This window comes from Crocodylus siamensis, chromosome 4 (assembly GCF_052110815.1).
Source record: "Crocodylus siamensis isolate JL-2025a chromosome 4, ASM5211081v1, whole genome shotgun sequence".
NCBI lineage: Eukaryota > Metazoa > Chordata > Crocodylia > Crocodylidae > Crocodylus > Crocodylus siamensis.
In genome coordinates, this window is record NC_143398.1 from 180,768,776 (window position 1) to 180,788,368 (window position 19,593).

General features: G+C 41.1%; 1 protein-coding gene across 2 annotated transcripts in view; it reads right to left on the reverse strand.

Moving 5' to 3' along the window:
• The window catches only part of ADARB1 (adenosine deaminase RNA specific B1), a 184,457-nt gene that overhangs the window by 18,410 nt on the left and 146,454 nt on the right, over positions 1-19,593 (reverse strand). For both annotated transcript variants that reach the window (XM_090045058.1, XM_090045059.1), the window contains 4 exons: positions 17,985-18,153; positions 17,208-17,356; positions 15,782-15,950; positions 3,001-3,182 (listed from right to left, as the gene is read on the reverse strand). In XM_090045058.1, coding sequence (XP_089901184.1) covers positions 3,001-3,182; positions 15,782-15,950; positions 17,208-17,356; positions 17,985-18,153 — 669 coding nt within the window. The remainder of the gene's footprint in view (positions 1-3,000; positions 3,183-15,781; positions 15,951-17,207; positions 17,357-17,984; positions 18,154-19,593) is intronic.

Genomic DNA, 19,593 nt, shown 5'->3' on the forward strand with positions numbered 1-19,593 from the left:
CCCTTTCAGAAGTTGATGCTTATATACAGTGGAAAAACTGGGCCTCAAGAACTGTGCATGGAATCATACTTTAACTAGGGAATAAACAGAGAAAATCATCTAATGGCTGTGGCCTCCACTCAATGTATGAAGCATATATAATTCTCATTAGTTAGAACAGCTTCCTTTACTTTCTGAATGTGCTTGCAGAAAGAGCAATGAATGGAAGATGATTCTGGCATGTGTCCTCCAACAGAGAGTAGACTGTTGTTAATAAACCTTGAAATACTGCATAGAGGTCAGGTCTTAAATCCCAATTACTTCTGCCAAAATGCTAGTACCCTGTAAGAGACACTAAACTAACTGAAAGCTAAGAAATGATATATAGTAACTAGACATAAAACCAGAAATGTCTACACTATCTTATTTTAAATTACATACAAAGCTAAGGGAAAATAAATATCCCACAGGGTACAGAAAAAGTTGACACTTCTTTGGGAATTTTGTTTTGCTGCCTTAAGAGCTGATGGACTGTTGGAGCTGCTTTACTTTTTGCACTCTTAGCAGGAAGCAAGGACACCAACTGTGCAGGTATAGCTTTGCTGAACAGTCCTATCTCCTCCCGTGCCCCCCCCCCCAGGTAAAGAAGTTTCCTGTGCATGTGACACATCCAGCAGCATTAGACCCTTGGAGGCCTGTTGCTCAAAAAAGTTTCTGTTCCATAGTGAAAAAGCCTTTGCATTTTTGTTAATGCATGCAGGTTGCCAGGGAGTGGCCACCTACCATCATAGCAACTAGTTTCAAGGACCATGCTAAATTTCCTATTTGCTGATTGCTTTTTCAGTCTACTTGCTTAATTGGTATCCTGTTTATGCTGATAGTCTTCACTGGAGGCAGCATGAAATTCTCCTCTGCCTGTATTCATTTAGTATTTAGAATGGGGCGTACTTAATGATTTGTATGTATATAATAGTCATCATATTGCCTAAGCCAGGATGTTCCCCTTTCTTAGATGAATTTGGTACTAATGGTACACCTTTATCCAACTATTTCTATTGACATTACATTTGATTTAAAAAATATGGCTTTGCTAAGAATATAGATGAGAGAAGGAGCAATAAGAAAGCAATACTATCACTTTGCAGATGTTCCTACCTCTAAATCACACTACATCCCCCCCACCCCCAGTTAAATCAGAATACAGCCAAAACTGCAGAGCTGTTCAGGGGGAGGCAGGATTAGGATTCATTAAGCTTGCCCTGGTCTGTGAAGCTTCACTTGCATCTCCATAGAGTAGTGCATTAGGAAAGGTGTGGACCTGCTAGTGAATCAATGACTATATAGTTGCATTAGCTGAATCCAGCTGTGATATTGGCAGTACGGATTTTAAAGAGTAAAGCTGTTCTAAGTAAATGGAGAAAAAAAATCATATCTGCTTCACCCCATTGCCTTCTTTTTGAGATTTCACATTCAGTCTGAAAGTTCAGAACATTTCAGAAAAATCAATCAGTGATGATATAGTTCTGGCAGCAGTACTGAAACAGACAGGACTATTTCATGATAGACCGGTAAAGATAACATTCTACAGCTAGACTATATAGAACTGAAAGTGAACTAAATCCCTTAGAGACCATAAAGCAACAAGGAATCTGCTTTGAAGAATGTATAATTTAAATACAAAACAGAGGAAACACACACAATTAGGCTGCAACAACAAACTAAGAAAAATCTCTGTAAGTCAGTTATTATGGTCATAAAAATATGTACTATTTAGAGCTTTGAGTGCTGCAATTACTAGTTACCATCATATACTAATAGGTAGGCAACTCTTAGCCCTTGACTGTTTCCTGATCTGGGTGGTATTTAGTAACACTTTCATTTCTAGTTAGAGAGATACTGGTTAATCTGATGTTTTATTTCCATCCCTTATTGTTTAATTGCAAATTCATGTCATTCACTAAACATGCTTTTAAAATGCTACTTTTTCTAAAATATAAACAAACACATGCTAGAAGCCAAGCTGTTCAAAACAAAGCAGTGCACACAGCGCTAGGAAAACACGTTTTGAGAGGGAAATAAATTTTTGTTTTAAAGCTTTCATGGCATTATTGTAACTGATAGAAAGCTTATTTCTGAAATGGGTTAAAACACCTAAACATTTCCTTTTAGGGAAGGATTAGTTTAGAAGGACCTTTGAATTCAAATGCTGCCATTCCTCTTAGCCCTACTATTTAACAAAATTCTAAAAAAAGTATTTAAAGTATTAGACAGCAGCTGCAAAAGATAACTGCAACATTAGTTAATTACACTAGCTGAAGATTGTCATGGTTCTGTTCATCAGATCAGTTTCACAATCTATTTAAAAGAAATCCTAAGGGATGTGCCACCGGGCTCCAAATGCAGCATCTGTGCCCCAACCTACAAGGTTGAAGTAATATTATTATAGTAATTGGGCCATGCATACAAGTTGGGTGCCATGCTAATTAAAGCCAATGCTGCATCCAACAGAGCTTGATGACAGGAAGAAAATACAACCAATGGCAGCTGGGAAGTTCTCTCCATCCATTTTAAGTTGATTATTGATCTAGAAATTGTGAACCAATGTTTGTGCATCTTGGCACACTGCCAATGACGTAGACTGCTCAACAAATATCTGCAATGGCAAGAGAATTAATAGTGACACACTATTCTGAGGATGGGAAGGGAAGAAAATTTTCACCAAACCCAGGCTTTCATCTTTACTGATGTACTGTTGGGATGTCTGAATTCTGAAGACAATAATAAAATGGCTCTCACAGAAGACTCCAGAGACTCTTATTAGCGTCTCTCGACACGCAAAAGGGCCTTGAAATGGTAATTCTAGTCGATATATTTTTTTAATTTTGGATCATAACTTCCTTGTTGTAGCCATAAAGCAACTTGCTCACAGTACATAATTTGCAAGGTTTTGAGAACTGCAATCTTATGTTACTGCTGGAATAGATTCAGTTACCGGCACAGCCTTCCCCATTAGATACTTGCCACTAAGTAAAGGTCTGTTGAGTGTATACAGAGTTGGTAGATCTTCTATCTCTGCTATCCGCTGGTATACTGCTCTGGATAGATGGTCCCCATGATATAAACTCCCCAAGATGATGCTAGAGAAGTAAATTGGCTCCACAAAGAGGCTAAGTAAGGCTCCTTGAATACCCAACACGTTCCACCTAAGGGGAAGGAAAACAAAAAAAACTTTCTTTTTAATGGAACAAGTAATCTCTACCAGAAACAAAAGCAGTCAATTCTCAATGGACTAGACTTTAAGTCCTCACTGCTGCCCAGAGCCTGACCATGTTGTGGTGAGACTTTGTAGCCTGCCAGCATCTTGCACCCTACCTTTATACTGTGCCTCTAGTGTCTGAATGGAATCCTGAGCAAGAAGCCCTAAATCAGCAGATGCTGCATATTTGTTATTTGGAACCTGAGCCCCAATCTCAGGGACAGAGTCCATAACTCTGCTTCTTTGCTGTGACATGTGGTAGTGTTTCTCTTGTTTGTAATGATGGCTGAATGTCTCCAGACAGTCAGTAAGGAAGTCCCCTTTTCCCAGGATGTAAGATATAGGAGGGAGAGGACTCATTTCCAGGATTCTCTGCCTCATGAGAAGGGAAAATTCTGATCCTCCTCCTTTCCTGCCACAAAAAGCTATTTGCAACCATGTTGCACAAGGCAGAAAGGTGACCAGATATGCTGAAGGATTCTCTAACAAGGTCCTGATCATACATTCTTTGCCTTTTAAGCAACCTCATGCTGTTTGTAGTAACCCTGCTTACACCATTTTGTCCAAGAGCAGACTAGATCAGGTGGTACAGAAACAGTATGTGCAAAAGCAAAGTTTCTACTTCTATGTTCAAAATGATAGAAGTTTGGCTCGGGGTATAGATGACAGCCAAGCATACTGAAGAAGCAAGGTTTACTTGGTAATATCTTTTATTGTACAGTTGCAAGAAATGTTAATTAGTTTTCAGGTACAAAGGGTCCTTCATCAATGTACTTTGCAAAGGTATTGAGAGAGATGTTAGACAAGCCACACAGCTTCTAACTTCTCTCCCATTTATACAGCTAGTCTAATAAAAGATAATACCAAAAAGCCTTGCTGATCGCTGTTTCCTGGATTATCATGGCTACAACAACATTCCTACATTAATGAAATATATGAAAAATGTATGCAGGTCTAAAACTCCATTGTGGGGTATCTGAATTGGTCTCTTTCCTACAATATACATGTAGAACAGTTCTGGAAAATTAAGAAAGCATATTTGACTATAGCCGCTATGGTTATGGGCAACCCTGAGCATGGGAGCATAAACAGGAGAAGGCACAAGGTTTCTCCTGGTGCCCCTTTCATAGGACCTGTAATCCTAGTGACTGTCTGAGTATAGGGCCTTTGAAAACAGGCCAGCATTAAATTGCAGCTATACAGAACAGACACACACCTAAGGAAGCTTTGGAAGGCCTCAAGCCTTGGTGAGACACAGTGCTTCCGGACTTTTCATCTGAGATTCATACTACCCTCAACACAGGCCAGAATCTAAGGTATAACCAAACCACTTGCTAAAAAGCTTGGAAAAAATAATATATTAATAGTATATAGGAAACCTGTAAAATTACAAATAAAAAAAAAGAGCTAAGAAAACAATTTACTTACACACATATCCCGTAATGAGGATGCAAATGAAAATACCATATATTAGCTTACTTATCCATCATTAAAAGTATTGTTCCAAGTTGTTGGGAGAGGAGAATTTTGCATTAGTGCAAAATGTTGCAAGGGAATTATTATAACTTATTTTCTATATTATTAAACTTAAGGAACGTTTTATATGACATTGACATTACAACTTCCAGCCAAACAATGGAAAACCAGATTAAAGGTATCATAAGAAAATCATACCTATTTAACTAGTTTTAAGCCTAAGCAATATTTATAATAAAATAGGCTACATGAGAGTTTGACACAATTTTACCACAAGTAAAATATTGTCAATATAATAATCAGATATCTGCCCAATAACTCTGAATGTCATTTCTTCATTACTTATAGTGTTACCTCTCCAAAGTATACAAAAGTGTAGGGCATATTGCAAGATAGAGGCCACATTATTTGAAGAAAAAGATAAGGAATTGGAAGCAAACACTGTAAAATGTGCAATTATAATCAAACCCCAAATCTGAACATACACAAATTAATGGTCACTTCTGCAGATTAAGGGTAACTTCCGCAGGTTTGGCCTGTTAGGCTGTAAAAAGACCAATCTCATTTGTTGTGGTCCTGATTGACCCGAGTCAAAATCCACAACAAAAGAGGAGCAGCACAGCTGTTTACACACGCTGCCCTGCCGTTCCTTTCCAAGAAGGTGACCAGGGAGAGTACAGTTTGACAGGCTCGTTTCTGGAATGAGTGGCAATTAACTTAAATGCATTGCGATTATGTCACAGAAGGAACACTGTTTCACAGGTCAAACGGGACAACATATTGCATGTCCGCGCTCGTCTGGATGCATCCTCCATGTCTGTAGGAGCCAGAACAAAACACTTTCTCTTGGGAGAAGTCTACTTACATGCTTAGATTTAAATTTTATAATCATTAGCAGGAAAACCCGGATACCTGTTTTACAAGAGGCCAGAGCTCTCCTATATGCCTCTTGTAAGACACATGTGCCCCCTGTTCCCTGAAGTAGGTGAGGTTTTTCTCAGTCTCTCTCTGGGACATCAGATATTGACCATGGCTAGATAGAGGGCATTGAGCAATGTACACCGGTGCTCCGTGTGATCCCGAGGAAGCTTTCAATTGCCTGCCTAACCGGTTTTTCTTTCCATGTTTCAGGTTAAATCAAATGTCAGATTTAGGGTCAAAAAAGAAATCCCCTTCAAAGGATTCCCCATCTTACCCGCCACCCTGCCTCCCCAGATAAGACTGTCAAGGATTGTTGGAGGGGTTTTGTTTTGTTTTGTTTCAAGGTGGTGGGGGGTTGTCTTCAGTTGTAGCATGGGGCAAGACCCACTTTTTAGGACCATCTGTGTGGATTTTAATCAACAACTTTCCTTCCACTGAAGGGGCCCAGATGGCATCCTTGGTTTCTTCCGCTTTATTTCTGAGGCACACTGTACTCTGAATCCTTTTTTTGTTGCTGTTGCTCTGAAGACCCTGCTTTTGTTAAAAGACCCTGAGGGGTGTTTTTTCGCTTGTGGGGTATAAGAGGGGCCAGAGTATTCAATGTAATTGAAGAGGACTGAACTCAGTGGTCTCTTCTACTTATACTTTTACATCTCCAGTCCTCCAGACCCTATGAAAATTAGTCTCATATTTCTGGTGTCCAAAGGGAAGTCACTTTCCTGTCAAAAAGCTTCCATCTCACCTCCTAGAAAATTCTCTTTATTGCTACTGCTAACATAGGCTCCGAGTTATAAATAAGATTTGCCTGTACTTTTTGCTTTCTTCTATTTTCATTTTTATTATATCTAGCATAAAAGAAGAAAAGCAACAGGTTCACAAGGAATCTTTCAGATAGAAGGCAAAGGTTGGCTTCCTGCTGTCAGGTTTCCTTTTCAAACTAATATAAATTCAAGGCCAGTGATGCTACAAGTACTATGTGATTCTCAATGTACATGTTGTTCATGATGCAAATCAATTTCATATCTCTACATATATTTAAGAAGCTTATATGTGTTTTAATTATTCATCAAATACTCTAGCACAACCTACATGCACATTTGTTGCTGAAAATAACAGAATGAAAATGTATACTGCAATTTTAAAAATGTGATTGTATAGAAAATGTTATTTATACCTAGAGAAACCACAGGAAAAGGAAAGAAAATAAAGTATAATAGTCACATCACCTACCTCCAGAAATTTGTTTTATTTATGTGCTAATAGAAGTATGTTAGGAATTGAATCACAGTAGACATTCATTTTTTTTAGAATGCACTATATGGAATATTTCTACCACAACTCACCTTGGGCGTACTGGCTGCTAGCAGACATTAAAAAACCAGGCACTTTAAACTGCTTGTGCTGCCACGCTGAACCCAGCCCATGCCGAGAAGAGGCAGTGCATTAGTTGGACCTGGCTCACCAGATATCTGTACAGATCAGGTGATTTAGTGGGGCTTTTTTGGTGCTTTTATCTAATAGCTGATTGAATCAGCTATTAGATAAAAGTGCCAAAAAGCCCCACTGATGCACTGGATCTATATAGACACTGCAAAGCTGGGTGGAAGTAACATGTTGCTGCTTTTGGTGAAGCGTGGTTTTTGGTGTTTTGTTTTTAAACATCTGCGAGAAGCCACGATAACTAAGCCTCAGTGTAATACTAAAATGGCACATCTGTTGGAAAATGAAGTTATATTGATTATTACCAACATGCGAAACCTGCAAAAAGTAGTATCTGCAATTCAGAAAGGTATTGATGTAATTTGTATTATGAATAACTATAAGAATAGAAAAAGAAGGGAAAAATACTTATTTCTCATGCTGTTGGTTTGTGTCCTAGGCAAAACCCTGCTGAAGAGTGGGGGCACAGTGCAGAGAGCATAGGGTGGGAGTCTTAGTTGCCTATCCCCATTGTTGCGGCTATAGTGGCAGCATGGTGTCGCTTCTAAAACAGCAGCAACACAAGGGTGTTTCTTTGGTCATAGCAGAGACTCCATGGGAGGCAGCCATTATGGTGTTCCTACTCAGCTGTGAACCAGGGCTGGTGCCCAACTTGCCACCCTAATTAATACTACTAGAATAAGGACAGAAAGATTTATGGTGCCACCAACTGGTCAGTGAAGAAGCATGGCATTGTCAAACTCAACTCCTGATTATATAGACCTTGACTGGATCTTCTCATTCCAGTTATACAGGCTTCCAGAGCAAAAATCAATAAACAAGCTAGTCACAGAAATAATAAATCAGCAATGTCAACCCTCCCCACAAAAAAGTGTAGGGTAATACATAGCCGGTGACAAAAGGACACGACAATTAAAAGGAAGTAATTTTGTCTTGTTACAGATACCTTTCTTCTTCTATTCTGCTGAGAAAGGCCAGACTCAAGATGCCAGCTGTGGTAACCTCAGAAGGCAAGGCTTTCCTTATTATCACATTTGCAAGCCTCTACGGCCATTGGAGACTTCATAAGCATTAAGAAGTCTGGCTGATAGTGATGTATCAAGGTAGGAGATTACTTGTTTGCTGCTTTGCTCAGTCCCTGCAATCTTGTATGCTCTGTCAGTGCCTACTCTCCTTGCTCACCAACATTGTGATACTCCATATAAGAGCTGTTGGAGGAAACTACAAACAAAGACTGGAATTGGCAGTCTAAAAGCAGTACAAGAAGCTTATTTCTGTTGAGGTAAACCAACTCAGCTAAAGTACTCCAGACTTTTATGGCTAGTCTAGAGGACCAACCCATTCTGTAAAAGTGGTGGTGTGTTAACCTAGATACGGGAGTGTCAGATAAGGATATTCTCAGAAACACCATTTCCAAAAGAGATGTACCCTGTCCCTAGTGGTGGACAGAAACAACTACTGTTACATTGTGGACAAGGAAGTAGGACTGTCAGGGTCTCCTAAGGCTGAAGAACAAAATGAAAGAACCTTAACCTGAGAATACCAACAGCCAACCAACATTTCTCTATGTACCAGTAACTGCTTTGCCTGGTGTACCATCCAAGTTCAACAGACTCACGATTGTGAGGAACACAGAAGTGAGGGATGAGATGGGGGCAGAAAGAGAGGACTGAGGAGGTCACCAATCCTGACAAAGACAAACTATTAGAGCAAAAACTAGTACTCCTTTCAAGGAACAGTGTCATACATGCAAGAGGAAAGACTGCAAAGGACAAAAAGAAAGCATATAACAACACTGTGGGCATGTCCGATACAAGATGCTACCCTACCATAGTGATTAGCTATGGTGACATAGCCTGTTGCTATGGTGATGTAGCATCAGTGGGCACAAACCATGATGCCAACCGACACCTTGTCACTGTAGCAACAAGCTACATTGCCATAACTCATCATCACACCGACATAGCATTTAAAAGTAACTGTGGGCTGCTGGAACTGCACAGTATTGGCGTGTACTGCACTGATACTGCATAAGCAACTATCAAATGGCTGCACAGTACTAAATGCACAGTCAGGAGCACGCTCCCAGTCTGAAGTAAGCAACAATTTCAGTATGCTTTTTGAATAGGCAGATGCTCTGATTTTCAGTAGGAATGTGGCAAGGAAAAGAAAGCCTCTACATACTTACACAAGATGATAATTCATATCAGTAAAATCCTGAGGAAGGAATAGGGAACAGTAGTAATTCAATTTACTCAGTCCCTATGATGAGACAGATAGGAGAGTACTCTGTCCCTAAAAGCATTCAAGAAAAGGATGCATGTACTTGCTTGTTATCAAGATAAGAATATTGATGCACCCCTTGCTGTAGAAGCCAACTATCAATAACATTAAGATAGCAAATACCACAAGTCAATGTGTTAAAAAGTGTGTGTGTGTGATTATGTTCTTTCAAACAGTGAAAACCAGGAAAATGGAGGAAAATGACTGACCTCTACTGTGACTTTACAGAAACAAGACAAAACCCTTCTCCAGAGTCCTTTGGTGTTCTTTCACACAGAAATATATTAGAAAAGAATTCTGCTACACTGGAATAGATAGATAGCTCTCTCTGGAAATAAGTCTGAAATAACTAATGAAATCCTAATGACTCATTTTCCACATTGACCAAATACGACCAATAATGCTCCCATTGTGAAGCTTTCTTCTTTGTGTCTGTAATGTTTTGGGAGAACTTCAAGACTTTATTGGCAGCCAATAAATCTACATGAATGTAAGACTGGAGATGAAATGTACAGATCAGTAATGAAAGAAAATGCAAGCAATTCCAAAGTTAAGACTACTTTTTAATAAAGCAGGTTAATGTCTGAAAATGCATTAGTTATGGCACTCAAACTTAACGGTGCCTGGAGTAACCACTTTAATATGAAAAAAATGTTTAGATATTTATTAACCCAGATTAAATTAAATTAGTTGTAAAGACGTAAGTTCTTATTTCCCATATCCTTTCCCCTTCTGAGGCCATTACAAAACAGTGTTAATATTGTCGGGTATTCAGGGTGGAACTCATCTTTCACCCTCTCCTTCCAACCTGAAGCAAATTCTCAGGTTTCTTGCTTCGTCTCCTTTTCTCTTTTAGAGGGGTGAGATGAAAAGATGAAGTAAACTGAAAGGATGATTTTCTGGCTGAGGTCAAATAGTTAGGGATAGGGTTTCACAATTCTTTGCTTTCTTGTTGTCTAGTAGCTGGCACCATAAACCATACTCCTGCTCATATCTTAATACACTTATGTAGTAAGACAAAAGACTGGCAGAACATAAGAGATGCCATACTAGATCAGAGCACCAACCCATCTAGCCCAGTATTCTGTATCTCACAGTGGCACAGCTCAGATTCTAAGGGGAAGAGTATTTATGCCAGGTCTATCCAGACTGATGTGTCCCTTGCTGACATGCAGCTTCCATTCAGGTTCTTAGGTTCCGCCAACACATGCATATAAAAGATGTATACATGATACCAAAGCTGTAGCAGAGAAAGCCCATGTCTCACTATATCATGGGCATTTCCCTGTTTGTTGGCTATACCTGGTAAATTGATGGCCTACTGCCCATCATTAGAGAAGACAATCAATGACCTGCACTGAGGTTTCACCACTAGTCACCTTTGTTGCTGAAGCAGAAAGGAAGAGAAGTGTAGAGGAGAGAATATTGGCCCAGAAGGATAGCTGCAAGTTCTTAGAGGTTTAGCATTTCTACAAGCCATGGTGGAGCGGGACAGCTAGCTGCTAATGGGCAGCAAACTAGAATTGTGACAAAGTAATTCTGAATATAAGCTGATCATGTGCCAAGAATCAAATTGCCTGTGTAAATTCATATGAGCAGAATTAACCCAACTTCTCTAAATTGAAGGATTTACTATTCAAGAAAATGTTATCCTTACCAAAATAAAACAATAAACAATGTTCCTTCAATAGTTAGTAGACTGACTTGATAAATTACATTTTGTCTATAAATAATATAGTGTCACAGACACAAATTAACTTTAATTAGGAGTCATCTTTTGAAAATCTCAATAAAAATCCAATGACACGTGACTTTTTTTTAGTAATGTTATGGTAACAAATACTAGAAACTGCACAATAATAGATAAATTAAAATGAAATTGGCAGAGTACAGTTAAATGCCCTGGAAATCTTGAACGGAAAATAATGGGCCTCCTTGCTACTCATACAGCCTTTGCTCCATGAGTCTGTGGGTCATCTCCATTTCCTTCACCAACATAAACACATTTCCAATCTCTCTGGCCTCTAAGAAAGGAAATATTTATTTATATAAGCGTGACCTGGATTCTGCTGTGCAACACACACAATCAACAAAATAGTGAATTGAGTGCTAGCTGAATAACCTTTCTTTTTTCCTAAACTGATGCTGTTATAAGTAGTCAAATGAACACAGGATGACTTTTACATCTTGGATGGACTTTAGAGAGTTGACAGATAAGCTCTTGACCTGTAAGGTGGCAACTTCACTTGAAAATTATTGAGAAAGAATATATAAGAAATCACTTGTCATTTTTAAGAAATTACTTGTCAACATATAACAATCTTTCATTGCCCCAAGTTTTGAAGAGATCACGAACATATATTTCATAGGACTTTAACAAATAAAGGTGCGATTTCCTCACTGATTACTTCCAGAAAACTCTGGAGACTGGAAAACTAAGTGTGCTTCTGTATGCGACAAAATTGGTCTTTAAAGCGGCGTAATTGCCCTTTTGCACCACTTTAATGGTATTGCTGTTTACTCGTTCAGCAGCATATTCCACTCTAATTTCATGACAATGTACATGTTCAGCGGCGTATTTTGCTTTAAACGACTTCGTTATGTAGCAACGTAAAACCCATCCGAGATATTTTAGTTTGCTACGTAATGAAGTGCAACAGTACATGGGGTACTTGAAGTCCAGACATGCTCAGGGAAGCTTGGGCGTGGCAGGCTTCCAGCACCCCATGCATCATCCTTGCCACCTTCTCCTCCCGTCAGTACACCCAGCCACCCTCCTGCCACCTTGCTGCACTGCCCAGGGGCAAGCCAGCCCATTCCTGGGTGGTCCCAGGAGGTGGGAAGGTGGCAGAGATAGTGCAGGGGTGCTGGAGCCTACCTGCCTCTCCCACAGCCAGGGGGTGAGCTGCCGGCAGGCCAAGGGGCCCCTGAATTGCGGGGGACCTCAGACCTTCCTTCCATGGTGGTGGCGCTCCCAAGGCAGCACCCACCCGCTAGCACCCAGTCCTGGTGGTCCCAGGGGGCACCGCCACTTCGGAGGGAAGCACCAGGCCCCACAGAGCTCAGAGGCTGTGTGATGTGGTGGCAGCTTGAATGGGCAGGCTCCACTGAGGAAAAACAAAAAGAAAAACGCGGTGAGGAAACTGTTCCCCACCCCCCCTAAGCCTGCCTGCCTGAGCTGTGCAGGGCCTGGTGCTTCCCTCCATGGCAGCGGCACCCCCTGGGACCACCTGGATGGGTGGCTAGCAGGTGGGTACTGCCCAGAGCGTGCCACCACCATGGAGGGAATCACTGGGCACTGCACAGCTCAGGCAAGCAGACAGGCTCCAGGAAGAAAAAAAAAGATTAGGCTCCTCTCTTTCTTTTTTTTTTGATTCAGTTGAACCTGCCTACATGAGCCACTGCTGGGTTGCACAGCCCCTGAGCTGTGTGGGTTCTGGTGCTTCCCTCCACAGTAGTGGTGACCCCTGGCACCACCTGGGTCAGATGCTAGCAGGCGGGTGCTGCCTGGGGGCGGTACTGCTGCCACAAAGGGAAGGACTGGGGGCCCCCACAGATCAGGGACTACTCGGCCTGCTGGCGGCTTGTTCCCTGGCCACAGGAGAGGGAGGCAGGGTTGTGGGGGAGAGGGGGGAGGAATGATCAGGCCCCTCACCGCTTTTTTTTTCCTGGCGGAGTCTGTGGGGAATGGGAGGGGAGGAGAGGAAGGGGCACGGGACCATGAGCTGATGGGAGGCCGTGATGCCCTGTGATGTCACGTGATATCACAAAAGTCCTTAAATTGAAATAGTGGGTTTTTAAACGACACAAAAACCCACTATTTCAATTTAGGAAGAACCAAACGCTTGTCACATATACAAGCACCCTAAATAAGTAATTTTTTCTGTGTTTTTTAACTCTGCTTTAATGCTCATATAGTATAGTGAATATATCTTGGACTGTAAGCCAGACAGGCACCATTTAATGTGCTTGTGCATTGTCTAATGTGTAGAACCTCAGCTAAAGGTATCATCACACACTATAGGGAAATTTGCATTTATTGCAGGAGAGGAGAGAAATCAATGCAGTATGTGGAAAAGCTTCAGAAAGTCCAGAGGAGAGCCACACATATGAACAAAGGGCAGGAGAACAGGCCTTGTGATGAGGACCCAGGAAACTATAGGCCAGTCAGTCTTACCTCGAACCTGGGTAAGCTTTTTGAGAGAATTATCCTGGTGCATGTCCACAAGGGGTCAGCAGGGAAGATTATGCTTAGGGGCAACCAACATGGGTTTATTAGAGGCAGGTCCCATCAGACCAACCTGGTAGCCTTCTATGACCATGTCACAAAATCCTTAGACGCAGGGATAGCAGTGGACGTAGTCTTTCTGGACTTTAGAAAGGCCCTCGACACGGTCTCTCACCCCGTTCTCATTAAAAAACTAGGAGACTGTGGCGCTGACACTTGCACAGTCAAATGGGTCACTAACTGGCTGGAGGGCTGCATCCAGAGAGCGGTGGCAGACGGGTCATTTTCAGCCTGGAGGGATGTGGGCAGTGGGGTTCCACAGGGCTTGGTCCTGAGGCCCGCACTGTTCAACATCTTCATCAGTGACTTGGACGAGGGGGTAAAAAGCACCCTGTTCAAATTCGCAGATGACACTAAGATGTGGGGGGAAGTGGGTATGCTAGAAGGGAGGAATAGGCTGCAATTGGACCTAAGCAGGTTACAGGGGTGGGCGGATGAGAACAGGATGGGCTTCAACACTAACAAGTGCCAGGTACTACACCTGGGGAGGAAGAACCAGCACCATACCTACAGGCTGGGGAACTCCATTCTCATCAGTGCAGAAGCAGAAAAGGATCTTGGAGTCATTACTGATACCAAAATGAACACGGCCTGACAGTGTGGGGAAGCGGTCAGGAAGCCCAACCGTACCTTGTCAGGCATCCACAGATGCATCTCAAGCAGGTCCAAGGAGGTGATCCTCCCCCTCTGTGCGACACTGGTCAGGCCAAAGCTGGAGTACTGCGTCCAGTTCTGGGCACCGCAATTCAAGAGGGATGTGGACAACATGGAGAGGATCCAGAGTAGAGCCACCTGCATGATCAGGGGGCAGCAGGGCAGGCCCTATGAGGAGAGGCTTCGGGACCTGAACCTGTCCAGCCTCCACAAGAGAAGGCTGAGGGGGGATCTAGCAGCCTGTTACAAACTATTCAGAGGGGACCAGCAGGCATTGGGGGAGTCCCTGTTCCCCTGAGCACTACCAGGAGTGACTGGAAATAATGGTCACAAGCTGGCAGAGGGTAGATTCAGGCTACACATCAGGAGGCGCTACTTTACTGACAGGGCAGCTAGGATCTGGAACCAACTTCCAAGAGAAGTGGTGCTGGCTCCTACCCTTGGGGTCTTTCAGAGGAGGCTAGATGAACACCTTGCTGGGGCTGTTTGACCCTAGTTCTCTTTCCTGCTGTGGCAGGGGGTCGGACTTGATGATCTGCTCAGGTCCCTTCCAACCCTACTAACTATGAAACTATAAGAGGCTGAGAGCCATGGGACTCTTCAGCCTGGAAGAGCACAGACCCAGGGGTAACTCAGTAACTACCTATAAGTAAATAAAGTGGTGTACATCAGGATCTGGGGGAACGCCTGTTCACCAGAGCACCCCAAGGGATGACAAGGTCAAATGGTCACAAACTCCTCCAAGACTGTTTTAGGCTGGACATAAGGAAAAACGTCTTTATTGTCCAAGCCCCCAAGGCTGGAATAGACTGCCCCAAAGGTGGTGCAAGCACCTAGTCCGGACTCTTTTAAAAAACGTTTGGATGCCTATCTTGCTGGGATCCTTTGTCGCTAGCTGACTTCTTGCCCCTGGGGCAGGAGGCTGGACTCGACTATCTTCCAAAGTGCCTTCCAGCCCTAAGGTCTATATTTCACCCATTTTGCAGCTTTAAATTTAATAATTTTTCAACCAACTTTTGTTTCAGAAAAAACAATAATTTTTTTTATGAAAAATGAAGGAATTTACATGCACAATAACCTCAGGTAAGAAAGTTTAATACTCCTCTTGTATTATTTATGGGAATTGACAGCATGGCCAGTAAAAAAAAGTTAAATATTATTCAAGAATATTAAGGGAATATAAGGAAATGCTAGGAAAGCTAAAAGTAGCTAATTTATACTATTAGAACCTTCTTCAATAGAATCACAGGACCTAATTATCATGCTGAAAGATCAGGTTAAATGGACTGATCCACAGTCACTAAATTCACCTAAGGAATCAACAAGTGATTGAGGTAAGACATTGCCAACTTTATTTCTGAAGTCAATGTAGATATCAAGTATTTCTTCCGGCTATCTAGGTTTTAGGATGCAAGCTGTAACTGAAGTAATCTGTTTGGCAATGAGACAAGAGTAACAAAAAAACCAAACACTTAACATCTCACCTAGCTATCTTGTCACTGCATGACATGGTAAGCAGCCTCTCTCCCTGTAGTACTCCATCCCAGGTCTGGATAGTTGTTGTAGATCGGACAGGAATTGTCCCTTCTCCGGATTCTATTTTTGTCCGTAGCTGTCCTCTTGCTTTACGGTTTGGATGCCTGTCTCCCTGATCTAGGTGACAAAAATAGTTTATGGTTAATTGAGAGAGAGCATTAACATATTTTTTAGAAACAGATGGTCATCAAAAGAGAAAAGGCAACCTATTTTTAAGCTGGTAACCATCTTGAAAAAGCTTATTAATTTGTTACCAGAAAAGAGCATGAGATGCAGTATCTCATTCTTGAATTCCATTCTAGGCCCTTCAGTCATAGAATGATATCAACATATAGTGAGAGGAGCAAGGATTTTTTGGGTGGTATCTTTGATTAGACTGAATATATAGCTGGGAGAGCTCTTAGATAAACTTTTGGACACAGGGTAGGCACTCTTCCTCCGGTCTGACCCCAAGTACAGGGTATCTTGTGTTCATAAGCTTGTCTAAGATTTCACTCAGTTTGTCCTATAAAAGATATCACCGAAAAAAAAATCCTTGCCTCTTGCATATTTTATGGACCATCATCACTAAAACATATACAGGAATTTAGAGGTCAACAAAAATCAGTAAAAGCCAGTAATCAAAGAAGCCCAGTGACTTCTGGAAAGACACATGCCATCTCACTGGCTTATCCTTCGAGGCTCTAGCCTCTAGTCCATATGGTCTTCCTATCTGTTTGTACTTAGTCTAGCATTTCTAGTATGACAAAAATAAATGTCAGCATAGCACGTTATGGACCAACTCATTCAGAGAAACACATGCTTTTGTAGGCTTTAGCTTACTTTGCCAGATGCTATAAATGAACTTGCAGAGAACAGTGTACTATATAGAAAATAGTAAGGTAATATAAATACAAAAAAAATATTTGTCTAACAGATACTAAGCAAATAGGAAAATTAAACTGACAACTTGGCTTCTAACATGGCCGCCTATAAACTTGCCAAGGGGGACCAGCATGCTATGGGACAGTCCCTGTTCCCCTGAGCACTACCAGGAGTAACAAGGAACAAATAATGATCATAAGTTGCCTGAGAGTAGATTCAGGCTAGGTATCAGGAGGCGCTACTTCACGGTCAGGGCAGCTTGGAGCTCAAACCAACTTCCAAGGGAAGTGGTGCTGGCTCCTACCCTGGGGGTCTTCAAAAGGAGGCTAGACAATCACCTAGCTGGGGTCGTTTGACCCAAGCATCCTTTTCTGCCCATGGCAGGGGGTTGGACTTGATGATCTGCTCAGGTCCCTTCCAATCCTAACAACTATGAAACTATTGCCATCTGCCTACAATCAAACATATTGTTGGTAACTCCTTAGCTATATAATATGATCCTAGTCATACCCTCTTGTGCTGCTTCATGTGGGGAGAAGATCCTAGCATCTCCACAAGGAGAGGTGCTGATATAGAGATGAAACTGCACATTTTCTTTCAGTTTAAACCCTCCTCGTTCAGACTTGATAAAAATGGATTTTTGCTGATCATCTTTATTACTGGAACAAACAGAAAAAAGAGATGCAGTCAAAACCTGAAGCAAAACAAACATAGTATGCTAAGCCTAGTCATACTTACTATGGCAGTAGATGTATCATGTTGTAAACAAAATAAAGGATGTAAAGAAGTTTACTTATAAGCTCACGTCTGTCTAGTGAAGTTATAATGAAAACAGTAAAGGAAATTAAACAAAACCATACTTTTGCTAGTTTATTTGTTGGTATTTTGATTCATTCGCACTAAATTTTAAAAAATGGAAAAACAAATGGGTTTATACGCTAAAGGATGACATGCTTAACTCAAAAACTTAGTATGCTTAACTAAACAGCATCTGTTTAATTAACAAATGAATCATAATAAGCACAGCTTTGTTATAGGTATGTGTCCTTAAAATGAGTATCAACTTTCCTGTTAAACTTTCTGATGGGTCTTTTCCAATATAATATTTCAGTTAAATAATGACTGATGTTATATGCCATTTTGTTTTACCAAGACTCTGGTAGCTTTGTGCTATAATTCAAATAATAAGTTTTGTGTTATAATTCAAATAATGATCACATACAAAAGGTCTTGGAATTTCTCTTCTATATGAAGTTTGTAGCTTAAACTCTGCCCTTCTAAACTTACCTTAAGAAGAACTCAAGTTGTGTATATAGAAATTTAAGCAGGCACCTGCGAGAGATAATTTCTGCATGGCAATCATTTAATGCAAGTCCACGGTCACTCATATATTCCCCATTGATACATTTTGTTCCCGTGGAAACACTTATTACCTGGGCATCCTTCACATCTGTACCTGTGAAATAAATTTCAGGAAGAAAATTTATTTAAATGCAATGACATTTATCAGTTGAATTTATTCGCTGGGATTAAACAATTTATTTAAAAAAAATAAACTCTCTTTAAACAATTTATTTGCAACAAAAACATCCACTTAAGAATTTGTCTTTGCACATCAGCCTGGCCACTGATATCAAATTCAGGCTAGATTAGAAGTTAAGTAATGAAACTGTTGCTGCTTCTGGAAAAGTCAGTAGGTTTCATTAGGAGGTATACGTTCCCCAGACAGCACTGGATCAATGCTCCAACATAATGTCAGCTGGCATAATGTTCTTGGAGATGCTCTCTCTTGGACAAGATCTATCCCAAGGCACTTTTTGTAAGAATAGGTGCGATATTCCTAATGTCTTGATCAAATTCCCAGCTTGGATAATTATTTGAAACCTGCTGGCATAGCTTTGTATGGGGTGAGTGAACAAAAAACAGTGGATTTTTTTCACATAGGTTCATAAAGTCAGTCCTTTCAGATTTGCGACGTCCTTTGGGTTCAAACAAAACTGGAATGTTTGAACTAACCTGCTCCTCCCAAAGCCTCAGTCTTCCCCCAAGTGGACTCTAGACCTCAAACTTCTTGAGAATTCTTTTTGAGATGAGGATGGTAGACCAGTGTTCAGAATCCTCCTTCAACTGTTATGTCTTAGGAGTGCCCCCTGGAGTTCATCCTCCTGAAGTAGGGCAGGAATGACTAGTATTGTCAATGATACCTTTGAGTCCAGAAACAACTACCACAACAGAGTTTCAAGTGTCTTAAACTCCAGGCTCAGTTAGCTATGGACAACAACAGGATATTTCTTGCTCTATATGATGAAAGCAGGGCCAATGTAGGCCACCCAGGAGACCATTTCTAGAATTCCGCAACTATCAGACCCATTCTCCATGAAGGCCAACAAAGGGAGAATGATTTTTTTGAAGGTCCTCACAGGGGTTGGAAGGGAGGGCTCTGCCACTAAATGTAAAAACATCTTTAAGGTAAGGGTTTGACAGAAGTCTCATAGGAGAAGAGATGGAAATATGATGTGGTATTCAGTGTAGCTTAAAAATTTAAAAACTTAGTCCAGCTATTTAATATAGTCTGTTTTAGGCCCCAGTCCAGCAAAGTATTCAAATACAAACTTAACGTTATGACTGCAAGCAGTTCAATTTAGGTCTACAAGACTATACTCTGCTGAACTGGACCATTATTTCTTTCAATTTCTATACTTTCAACTGGATATATTACTCTCTTTTTTGTTTGAAATGGTCATGGTTTTGATTTTTACTTTTAATGGGTTACCATCCTGGTTTTAAATCTAAATCAAATGGGAGTAGACCACTTGAAATGGGAAAACATCACTTCAGCGAGGCTCCATGCAGGCCCTGAGGTTCACCTGGACACATTTCATACAAGGATCTAGTA